Here is a 12,185-nt window from a genome sequence, read left to right on the forward strand (position 1 = left end):
GATGGGAAGTTCAGATGAACCTTCTCACATGTTGGATAGAGATTGAAGTGCCCTTCAGATGTTGTGGACTGTAACACTCATGATCCGCAGCCAGGAGTGATGGGAGTTGTAGTCCACAACATCTGGAGGCAACCATGTTGGCTACCCTTGTGTTAAAAGAACAAGCTAGGGCAGTGGTCCTTAGACTTCTTTCTCTGGTCCACTTCGTCATCTTGCACCACACCAAATTACAATAAATACACTGGAAAACGAACAAAAAACACACAACTAGGATTGGCCTCAGGATCACTTGATGCTCTTGCCCTCCTATTGGATCTATCCATATTCTGAAAATTAAGAAATATTTCGATTTTAATACAATACTCCGCTGAAATGTTTTAATGTTTCTTTGATTGTCCTTGAATCTTCCTGCCACACTTGCCATCCTCTCCTGCCACATCAGTGTGGTGCTCCTCACCCTTTGAGAACCACCAAGGGCTTGTGGAATAGCCCCTGAACCCCATCAGCAATTGTGACAATGGTCCTTTAGCTGTGTGCATTGGGCTTCTCCATTTCAGAGCTGGGGGCGGGGCGTAGGCTTTAGGTCAACCAGAGTCTCCTCCTTGCGCAGAAGAGCAGTATTAGTACATGTGTAGGCCTACTTCTCACAGCAGCTGAATGCTGTCAGTGGTGGCGGCACTAGGTCACATACCACCACCACTGGACTCTCACATGCTTTTAACATGAGAGTTTCTCTCTCTCCCCCCTGGTGAATGGTTGATTCCAAGCAGGTTGATATATATATATATGGTCTTCCTCACACCAGGACTGCAGGAAGCTCAGTATCGCATGGTGACTGAAATCCAGAGGCAGGCCATAGGTTTGGCCTTGCAAGGTAAAGACGTATTGGGAGCTGCGAAGACTGGATCTGGCAAAACGTTGGCTTTCATTGTACCTGTAAGTAACGTATCTCATAATTTCATATTCTACTGTAGGCCCAGGGGCAGCCAATATGACGCCCTTTGGTTGTTTTAGACTGCCAAATCCCATCAGCTCCAGTGAGCTTGGCCAGTGACTATGGGCATTGCAGCCCTGATTTTTCTTTTCCCCTTAAAAAAAAATATTCGCTGAGTGAAATTTATAGGGCTTCTAACTGGCATTTTTTGTCGCTGTCCAGGCTCTGGAAATCTTATACCGTCAACAGTGGACTCCCATGGATGGACTGGGAGTTCTGATCATATCGCCTACCCGAGAGTTGGCATACCAAACGTTTGAGGTTCTGCGTAAGGTGGGGAAGAATCACGAGTTTTCGGCTGGGCTTATCATTGGTGGAAAGGTATGTTCCTTCCTTTTTTTTTTAAATACAGGATCTCCCCCTACCGCTCCCTCTATCTAACCCATAAGAATTGCTTATGGTTTGAAAATTATACTGGGATGTTTTACTAAGTGACTGGGAAGTAATTTTCTTAGAACTTGGTGTGACATATTTCCAAGGAAATGGGTTCCAAGGAAACATTGGCACATACATACCCCCATTTAAAAGGCATGGGCCGTGTGCTGACTGTAATGTACAGCCTTTCAAGAAAGCTCTGTATTGATTTTCCACCATAAGGGCACGTATTGCCCATTGAAAGCTGTCCCAGTGAAGTGAGTTGTCACAGGCTTGCCTGAGAATGCTTTGATTCTGATTTTGGTGTCCCTCTGGGTGTTGGGTGTCCCACAGAGGCTTGATGCATTTAAGCAAGCTTTGATGGAGTCACTGAAAATGTCCCAAGCAGAGGCAGTGATTTGGTTTTACTGGAAAACTCTGAATTTGAAAAAGTTCAGTCTGTGTCAGAAAACTTTCTGATGCCTTAGAGAACGACCTAAGCATGTTATTTACTTGTACTTAAACAAATCGAAGCATTTTGAAGCTGCCACTCTTGCCTAATAATGTATTTGCAATTGGCGTTCATTCCCAGTTACTTACGGACATGTGAACTGGAAAAATAAAGCACGCTCCCTGCGTCATAACCATATATTCTGAAATCATGCCCTCACACCTGTCTGATATTTCAGGACCTGAAACAAGAATCGGAAAGAATCCACAATATAAACATACTGATATGTACTCCGGGACGGCTTTTACAGCACATGGACGAAACATCATATTTCCATGCCTGCAATCTGCAGATGTTGAGTAAGTGAAATGCTTCAATTTATTTTCTATCTTTTTTTGCTTTTACTGAATAGGTTTAATCAGAAATCTGTAAATGGTCCAAAATGCTTGCACTGGAAGCCACTTCCCAGAGCTGAAGCTCCATTAAAGCACGCAGAGGATGAACTGGGGTTGTGGCTTCCGTGCTTGATTTTTGTAACATACAAAGCCTTTCCATGAATTGGAAGTGAATGGGAAGAACCTGTTTGTGCTCCATTATTTGGTTCCATTTTTGTTGATCCGCAGACAGGACTTCTACTAAATGCATTGCAGATAAACACATTAAACACTGAAAAAGTGTTTGGTTGGTGGGCAGTGGAGAGGTGAGCAGGCCAGAAGACCAAATCAGTGCTCCGTGCACAGATGTGGTTCGGTGCACTTGGATAAGCTAGTCCCATTTTATTTATTGCTTTTGTAGTCCTCTTCTTTGCCAGCGTGTCAGAGTTGGTCTGTCGTTTTAGAACGCACACAAAATGAACAATTTCAATAAAAGCAGCAGAACAATAGGTCAGGCTGCTGTAAGATTCCCCACCCTGGGAACAGGTAACCTTAAGTTCTTGGTCTAGGCAGGCATACACATACTTAGAGCTCTTGGAACAGCCAAGCATATGAAGCTGCTAAGATCACTGCCCCATTGAACCCAGTACTGTCTACTCTGATCGGAAGCAGCTTTCCAGGGTCTCAGGCAGAGGGTCATCCCTTACCCTGGAGATGGCAGGGATTGGACCTGGGACCTTCTGCTTGCCAAGGATGTACTGTGCCACATTGCTGTGGCCCCTTGTCTCTGTTTGTTAAATAATAATAATAATAATAATAATAATAATAATAATAATAATTTATTTATACCCTGTCCATCTGGGTGGCTCCCAACAGAATATTAAAAACACGATAAAACAGCAAACATTAAAAACTTCACTAAGCAGGGTAACCTTCAGATGTCTTCTAAAAGTCAGATAGTTGTTTATTTCCTTGACATCTGATAGGAGGGTGTTCTACTACCGAGAAGGTGCCACTACCGAGAAGGCCCTCTGCCTGGTTCCCTTTAACCTCACTTCTAGCAATGAGGGAACCTCCAGAAGGCCCTTGGAGCTGGACCTCAGTGCCCGGGCTGAACGATGGGGGTGGAGACGCTCCTTCATGTATACTGGGCCAAGGCCATTTAGGGCTTTAAAGGTCAGCACCAACACTTTAAATTGTCTTCGGAAAATTACAGGGAGCCAATGTAGGTCTTTCAGGACCAGTGTTGTATGGTCTCAGCGGCCACTCCCAGTCACCAATCTAGCTGCCACATTCTGAATTAGTTGTAGTTTCCGGGTCACCTTCAAAGGTAGCCCCACGTAGAGCGCATTGCAGTAGTCCAAGTGGGAGGTAACCAGAGCATGCACCACTCTGGCGAGACAGTCTGTGGGCAGGTAGGGCCTCAGCCTGCATACCAGATGAAGCTGGACACAGAATTGACCTGCGCCTCCATGGACAGCTGTCAGTCCAAAATGAGTCCCAGGCTGCCACCTGGTCCTTCAGGGGCACAGTTCCCCCATTCAGGACCAGGGAGTCATCTACACCTGCCCGCCCCCAACCCCCCCAAACAGTCCTTCTGTCTTGTTAGGATTCAACCTCAATCTGTTAGCCACCTTCCATCCTCCCACTGCTATCCATCCTTCCAGACACTCACACAGGAAAGCTATGATATGTGAATGAATTCTCACATGTGGAAGTAGGCTTGACTGGGGTGTCAGAAGTGCACAACAGTGGAAGAGTGTGTCTCAGGAGCTTTTGTAAGTGATATTTGAACAGAGGCTGGACGGTCCATTGTCAGGGATGCTTTAGTTTGCATCCTGCATTGTAGCAGGTTCAATTAGGTGACCTCCCAAGGCCCTGTCTGTGAAGGCTGACCCCAACAAATCCCTTCTTGTGTGTATTTTGGAGCGATGCCTTTCATGTGGATAAGCCCCTGCTATCAGTGTGGAAATTAGTCTCACGCTCTGTCTGAAGGTTAGAAGCTTAGGGGGAGAAAAAAAATCCAATTCCTTCCAGCTGGCCTTTCTCATTCCAGTACTTGATGAAGCTGACAGAATTCTGGACATGGGTTTTGCTGATACGATGAATGCAATCATAGAAAACCTTCCCGAGACGCGCCAGACTCTGCTTTTCTCAGCCACGCAAACCAAATCGGTGAAGGACCTGGCCCGGCTGAGCTTGAAAGATCCAGAATATATCTGGGTACACGAGAAGGCAAAGTTCAGGTAGGAGAATTCTTCTCTATCTAGACTTTGAAGGAAGTAAAGGGTAGCTCTCTTTTACTCCATTATGTGCCTGTTTGTGGAAGGGGTGGGACGGAGAGTCATGTTATTCAACCTGAGGCCTTGGGATAACACAGGCTAGAAAACTGAAGTTGGTACACACACACACACACACACACACACACACACGAGAGAGAGAGAGAGAGAGAGAGAGAGGGGTAGAGAGAGAGAGAGAAATTAATTGGGTCAGTTGAAGTGTGGTTGTAGAATTCTTTGCTTCAACTCCGGTTCTGTCATTTTAAGTACTATGTATGCTACAAATCACTGTGATATATAACTTCTTGGCCCTGCGGCAGGGAGCTGTAAGCTGAAGTAAGTATATAAAATAGCCAATTTAAAATAGATGAAACTGGCTTAACTGTGTGACTGTCAAAAGCCAGCCTAAGTAATTCCTGATTTGATACTCATCTCTCTCAATCACCAAGACTTCAACAGGCGACCAGGAAATTTAAAGATGTAGGATTCAGTTTGCAATTAAATTAAAGACCAGCCCGGCAGCTGAAAAAAATAATGCATACTTCTAAGTTTATGCATGCTTAGGACTACAATCCGTGTTCCGTGACTTTCAATAAATCAGGGGTGGGGAACCTATTTCTTTTTTGGGGGGGGGATAAGAGGGCCGCATTCCCTCCTGTGTAGAGTTTTGAGGGTGGTTGGGATCAGAGGCAAAATGGGCAGAACAACAAATTTATTGTTGTTGTTACAGTGGTACCTCGGGTTACAGATGCTTCAGGTTACAGACTCTGCTAACCCAGAAATAGAACGAATTAAGTTCTTAACCCGAGGTACCACTGTATTAGGGACGTGGGTGGCGCTGTGGGTTAAACCACAGAGCCTAGGACTTCCTGATCAGAAGATCAGCAGTTCGAATCCCCGCGACGGGGTGAGCTCCCGTTTCTCGGTCCCTGCTCCTCCCAACCTAGCAGTTCAAAAGCACATCAAGTGCAAGTAGATAAATAGGTACCGCTCCGGCGGGAAGGTAAACGGCGTTTCCGTGCGCTGCTCTGGTTCGCCAGAAGCGGCTTAGTCATGCTGGCCACATGACCCGGAAGCTGTACGCCGGCTCCCTCGGCCAGTAAAGCGAGATGAGCGCCGCAACCCCAGAGTCGGTCATGACTGGACCTAATGGTTAGGGGTCCCTTTACCTTTACCTTTACCATTGTATTTATTACATTTCTGTACTGCCCTTCACCCAAGGTTCACAGGGAGGTTTACAGTATAAAAACATGAAAATACATTGCATAGTAACAAACAAAAACAACGTTCCTCTCCCCAATTTAAAAGGCCGATGATAGCTCAGTTAGGCAAAGGCCTGGGAGAAGAGGAGTGTTTTTGCTTGACACTTAAAGATAGGTAACAAAGGCACCAGGTGAGTCTCTGGGGGGGAGAGCATTCCACAAGCGGGGAGCCACTGCGGAAAAGGTCTGTTCTTGTGTTGCCACCCTCTGGGCCTCTCATGGCGGAGGCACATGAAGATTGAAGCATCCAGGCCAGTTCATAAGGGGAGAGGCGGTCCTTGAGGCACATGGTCCTGAGCCATTTAAGGCTTTACAGGCCAAAAGTAGCACTTAGAAATGGGCCTGAAAACTAATTGGTGGCCAGCGCAGTTGGGCCTATATTGGCATATATACCCCAAGCTACATACCTGCTCCTTCCTGTGGGAGTGTAACCTCATCAAGAGCAGGTCACCTCCCATCCATTCTAGTCCATGATCGCCCACAGTGTGTGCTTCAGTCTTTTCCTTCAGTTTGTTGGCTCTCATCCAGTCCATTATCTAGGAAAGACAACTTCCACTGCTACACCTGCGGTATGTAAAGGAGAAATAGAGCTGTGTGTCATCAGCATAGTGCTGACAACGTACTCCAAAAGTCTGGGTGACCCTACTCGGGTTAAACTGCATGGGGGGATAAAACTGAACCCTGAGGAATCCTACATTGAAGGCTCCCCAGGGAACTACTGCAAAGCAGTGGAAAAACGTATATTTTACCATTGTACACTAGGCTAGTTTCTACACACATCCAGAGACCCCTCTCTAAACTCCATCCAGAGAAGCAAGAGGTGCTTTTCGTAGATTTCACAGAATTGTAGAGCTGGAAGTATCATCTTGAGTGTCATCTAGTCAAACCTTAGTCTGATTTAATGTGCACTCTTGCAGGGATTTTTTTTTTTTCTGGTGAGCAAACGGTAATGCCTTTGTGATGACACTTCTGTACTCTTTGGAAAAATCCAAGCAGCTTGAATTGGGACATTAAAACAAAGCACGGATATTTTTAAACGGGAATTACTGCTTTGAGAAACAGTATTTCACAGTTTACCAGAATGAGGGGGTGGGGATTCCGAGCAAGATTAGTACAAGGCAGCGATGTCAGCTGCGTAATTTACGGAGCAATGGGCTGGATCAAATTATTACAGATCACTGCAATTTCGGCAGAGCAACTGCCATCTTCAATAAAACACCGGGGATTTTTTTTTTTTTTTAAGGTTTCAGGTTCAGCCATGGCAGGGTATAATGAAGTATTTTGCATAAGTTTTGAGCGTGGCGGGGGAGCATTAATTTAAGGCACTTATATCTCAGCAGTGCACAATCTGATTGGAATGCATCTTTGCATAGGTTCGCCGTGAGTTGTATTGATGCTTTCTGCCAGAGATCAGTGGGAGAGGGTATGATTTGTGCGAAGGAAACCCCAGTTAGAAAAGCATCTCTAGAAAAGACTTCTGTCCAGACCCTGAGTCACTGCTGGGTAGAGTAGACAAGCTTTCTCCATCCTGGTGCCCACCACGTGTTTTGGACTATAAGTCCCAGGCAGCACATGAATAGATCTATATGAATTAATATTATTTATTTCATTTGTATGCTGACCTATACATACGTTCTTTGGTTTTAAGTTCTTTGGTTTTAATGACATGCCTCATTTATCTATATTTTGTTCTTAGTTAATTCATGGGTTGTGATTGAGATAGATAGGGTTGTGTATGTGTGTTTATACACACACACACACACACACACACACACACAAACACACACATTTATACATAAACATACATATTTCATATTCTACTTGTGTTGACCACCTTGTGCACCATTTGGTAGAAAGGCAGGATGATAAATTGTGCCCAATAATAATGATGATAAATATGTGATTATTATTATTATTTTTTAGTACTCCAGCAACTTTGGAACAGAACTACGTTGTTTGTGAACTGCACCAGAAAATCAATATGTTGTACTCCTTTTTGAGAAGTCATCTGAATAAGAAAAGTATTGTATTTTTTGCAAGCTGTAAAGAGGTATTGAATATCTATAATTCTATCTCTTAACCATTTATAAAAAATGCTTTCACTTTTTCTTTTCTTTTTAAATATCAAGTTAATACCATTCCTGCCAGGACTTCAGGCAAGGGTCTTGCATCATAAATTAAAGTACCTGTGAGATATTCTCCTGTGCCCAGCAAGCGGGAATATGTTAATAAATACTTTAAAACAGGACATATTAAAAGTTTGCTATAGCGGGTAAAGGTTTGTGCAGAAGTCCAGCGAAATGTCTTCCTGTTTGAGTCCCGAAGCTGAACATGCAGTTCTACTAGAAATTACAGTGGTACCTCAGGTTACAGATGCTTCAGGTTACAGACACTTCAGGTTACAGACTCCGCTAACCCAGAAATAGTACCTTGGGTTAAGAAATTTGCTTCAGGATGAGAACAGAAATCACGTGGCAGCAGCGGGAGGCCCCATTAGCTAAAGTGGTACCTCAGGTTAAGAACAGTTTCAGGTTAAGAACGGACCTCCAGAACGAATTAAGTTCTTAACCTGAGGTACCACTGTACACTTAAGTGTCCTCAAGCCAGTGTTTCTCTCTCTGTATCTCTATATCTACCTATCTAAACTTAGGCCTAGTTCATTTACAAGCAGAAGATGGGAGGGTAAATATGCATCCCAAACAGATACAGCAGGGATTCTCAAACTTTCTACTGTCATAGCCCACTTGAGACAGCTGAGAATTACAGTGGTACCTCGGTTTACAACCTTAATCTGTTCTGGAAGTCCGTTCTTAAACTGAAACCGTTCTTAAACCAAGGCGTGCTTTCCCTAATGAGGTCTCCCACTGCCAGTGCCCTTCCACTGTTCGGATTCTGTTCTTAGACCGAGGTAAAGTTTGCAAACTGGGACACTACTTCCAGTTTTGCGGAGTTCGTAAACTGAATAATTTGTAAACAGGGCTGTTCTTAAACTGAGGTACCACTGTACCGAGGTCCACCGGTTACAAAATAGTGCTGTGTGGGCATAGCCAGGTATAAAATGGTGACCGCTGCAGGCAGAGTTTGACATAAGCATTTACTGACTACTTTCTACTGATAGGTTTTTTCACCACAGCATTTTCCGTGTGGTGTTTTACTTGTGTCAAGCTTTCCTCACAATAAATACAGATCTTTGCTCTGGAGGTATTGTGACTCAGCCTACCTGCTGTTTCAAATAAGTGTTGAACACACACACACACACCAAATGTCCCTGGGTAGAAAGAGTTTTGGAAAAAGATACTGCTGTTTTTGTAATTACGAAGAGGTAGGATCTTCCTCTGATATTGTTGAACTTAAAGAAAGTAAAAAAAATAATATTGCAGCACCTCTGATGTTCGCAACTGTAAATCTGTTCGTGACACTGGATTGTGATTAAAAAGCCTGGGAAAGTTGTTAAAAACATGAGAAGAATTCTGCTGCATCATAGCAAAGGCCCTTCTAGACCTGAATTCTGTTCTCACAGTGGCCAACCAGATGGCCATGGGAAGTTCGCAAACAGGGCAGGATAATTCTTCAGGAACCTTAGCAGCTGAGTTTGAAAATGAAAATGATTTCTATTCAAACTGCTCCCTGATAGATCGGGGTGCCTTTTTTGATCAATTGGAACATTTTAGTTAATCAAACTGAATAATTGAAGTAAGGAAAAATGAAGTATTTAAGCTGCAACTTTATATTCATAGCGATTGCTATTTCTAAATTCACTCATTCCCCGCCCCCTAAGTGTGGGGCTACCACAGCTTTGATGATAAGATTGGAAGGAATGACATGTCATCGGGGATGGGCTTGAACACCCTTCCCTCCCCACCCAGCCCCAGTGCCTGGCTAATGTTTTTCAGATGCAGAGCCCTTTGCTGCGGCTAATAAATTAAATTAAACACTGGAAGAGTCAGGGTTCTCCTGCATCATGTACAGTTTGGCCCTACCTCCCCATTGTTGTACATGCCACGTTATAGAGCAACATAAGCATAAAACAAGTCCCTGCCCCAAAGAACTTACAGTCTGAATTGTTACTGGTTTCTAGGTCCAGTATTTGTTTAGAGTCTTCTGCCGTCTTCGACCCGGGCTCCCTATACTGGCTCTTCACGGCAAGCAGCAGCAGATGAAGAGAATGGAAGTCTACACTGATTTTGTGCGCAAGAAATCAGCAGTTCTCTTTGCTACGGATCTTGCGGCTCGGGGCCTTGGTAAGCGCTCTCAAGTTCTTCCACGTTTATATAAAGTTGCAGAACTACTTGTTCCGAGGGCAGGTGCCCAGGACTGTGAACTTACATTATATATATAAAAATAAGAGCCTATAGTTTGCTAGAAAGAAATGTATAGAGCAAAATGTGCTGGTACCTCCTAAACAATGTCTGTGAAATGAGAGTTGCAAGATAACTATGGATATTTTTTTCCTGGTACTGAGGATTGTTTCCCATTCTCACTAGACAGCAACAGGATCTATGTTTGTGTTTGTGTCTGTGATCTCCATAATCAGCAGGACATAGCTGACTTTCCATGGTAAACATAAGGTTGTTGAGGAATAGTTGCCTCTCTTAAGTTTGTGTTCTGCCATTCTCCCCATGGCAGCCATTTGTGTTATGCCACGCCCCCTCCTTGGCAGCCATTTTGTGACTGGTGCCCCAGCACTCTCAAAATTCAAAATGCACCCAGTCTTCCGAAAAGTTTGGTGACGCCTATTTTAGCCTGATGGGACGCGGGTGGTGCTTTGGGTTAAACCACAGAGCCTAGGACTTGCCGATCAGAAGGTCGGCGGTTCGAATCCCCACGATGGGGTGAGCTCCCGTTGCTCGGTCCCAGCTCCTGCCAACCTAGCAGTTTGAAAGCACATCAAGCAAGATGAGCGCCGCAACCCCAGCTCATCTAATAAATATACACTGTCATTACTTAGGAAATGATTATGCTATTAATTTTATTCCTATCTTGACAAATAAATGAAGGTGATTGATTCAGCTCTGAACAGTCTCCGCTAATACAGCACAATAAAGCAGAACTGAATTTGTAGCAAATTATACAGCCGTTTTCTCTGTGGATGGATTTTCAGTGTTTCCTGAACTCAAGGCCTGTCCCTTTCTCACTTCTTTGCAGATTTCCCTGCTGTGAATTGGGTCATTCAGTTTGACTGTCCGGAGGACGCAAATACTTACATTCACAGAGTTGGCAGAACAGCCAGGTATGTTCTTCAGTGTTCCGGGATTCTGTGTGAAAGCAGAACTGTTAATTGTTGTAGAAAAGATGACAAGCCCCGTGTTAGGTTAGGTTAAAGGTAAAAGTAAAGGGACCCCTGACCATTAGGTTCGGACATGACTGACTCTGGGGTTGCGGCGCTCATCTCGCTTTATTGGCCGAGGGAGCCGGCGTACAGCTTCTGGGTCATGTGGCCAGCATGACTAAGCCACTTCTGGTGAACCAGAGCAGCGCACGGAAACGCCTTTTACCTTCCCACCGGAGCGGTACCTATTTATCTACTTGCACTTTGATGTGTTTTCAAACTGCTAGGTTGGCAGGAGCAGGGACCGAGCAACAGGAGCTCACTCCGTTGCGGGGATTTGAACCGCCAACTATCTGATCGGCAAGTCCTAGGCTCTGTGGTTTAACCCACAGCGCCACCCACGTCCCTCTGGGTTAGGTTAGGTTAAATGTTATGTCTCTGTCTCTCTTTTGGTCCAGTACTCCAACCAAGATTATATATTTTATTGAGGAAAGGCTACACAATGCCTGTGTTGGACCTTCACTGTTGGAGGCGATATATCCCTCTGAGCACCAGGTGCTGGGAATTGCAAGTGGAGAGTTTTCTTGCGCTTTGGTCCTGCTTTTGTGGGCAAGCCATAGGTCAGCCACTGTGATAACAGGATGCTGGTCTAGATGCAATAGGGATGTTCTTCTCATAAAATCATAGAGTTGGAAGGGACGCTCTTTTTGGACTACAGCTCCCATCATCCCTAGCTAGCAAGACCAGAGGTCAGGGATTATGGGAATTATAGTCCAGAAATAGCTGGAGACCCAAGTTTGGGAAACAATGATCTAGTCCACCCCTCTGCAATGCAGCAATATGCAGCTGACCCTTACAGGGATTGAACCTTCAACCTTGGCATCGTCAGTACTGTGCTCAATCCAACTATGCTATCCAGCAGTTCGTATATTCTTAAAGCCATGGATTAAATTACAGGAACTTTCACAGCTCATGGAGCACAGTTGATTCCAACGTTCAGGTCTCGAAATCCCCTGCCCTGGCTATATTAAATTTGGCTGAAAATCTGATACTTTAGTATACCTTAATATAGCACATTAGTAGCAAAACTATACTTTTCGCCTGGATTTTTAATTATTTATTGTCTGCGTATATTGCTCCTGCGAGAGAGACTGTTGTCTGCCTTTCAGATTACTGATCAGGTTCACGGCTGCTTAGCTTCA

At 44.5% G+C, this 12,185-nt stretch overlaps 1 protein-coding gene across 1 annotated transcript in view; it reads left to right on the forward strand.

The window, feature by feature from the left end:
- Nucleotides 1–12,185, forward strand: part of DDX10 (DEAD-box helicase 10) — a 167,335-nt gene that overhangs the window by 6,911 nt on the left and 148,239 nt on the right. The window contains exons 3-9 of the mRNA XM_053385784.1: nucleotides 806–936; nucleotides 1,157–1,315; nucleotides 2,038–2,158; nucleotides 4,230–4,419; nucleotides 7,638–7,764; nucleotides 9,793–9,955; nucleotides 10,860–10,944. Of these exons, the coding sequence (XP_053241759.1) occupies nucleotides 806–936; nucleotides 1,157–1,315; nucleotides 2,038–2,158; nucleotides 4,230–4,419; nucleotides 7,638–7,764; nucleotides 9,793–9,955; nucleotides 10,860–10,944 (976 nt within the window). The remainder of the gene's footprint in view (nucleotides 1–805; nucleotides 937–1,156; nucleotides 1,316–2,037; nucleotides 2,159–4,229; nucleotides 4,420–7,637; nucleotides 7,765–9,792; nucleotides 9,956–10,859; nucleotides 10,945–12,185) is intronic.

The sequence above is a fragment of the Podarcis raffonei genome, chromosome 4, assembly GCF_027172205.1.
Source record: "Podarcis raffonei isolate rPodRaf1 chromosome 4, rPodRaf1.pri, whole genome shotgun sequence".
NCBI classification, from domain to species: domain Eukaryota; kingdom Metazoa; phylum Chordata; class Lepidosauria; order Squamata; family Lacertidae; genus Podarcis; species Podarcis raffonei.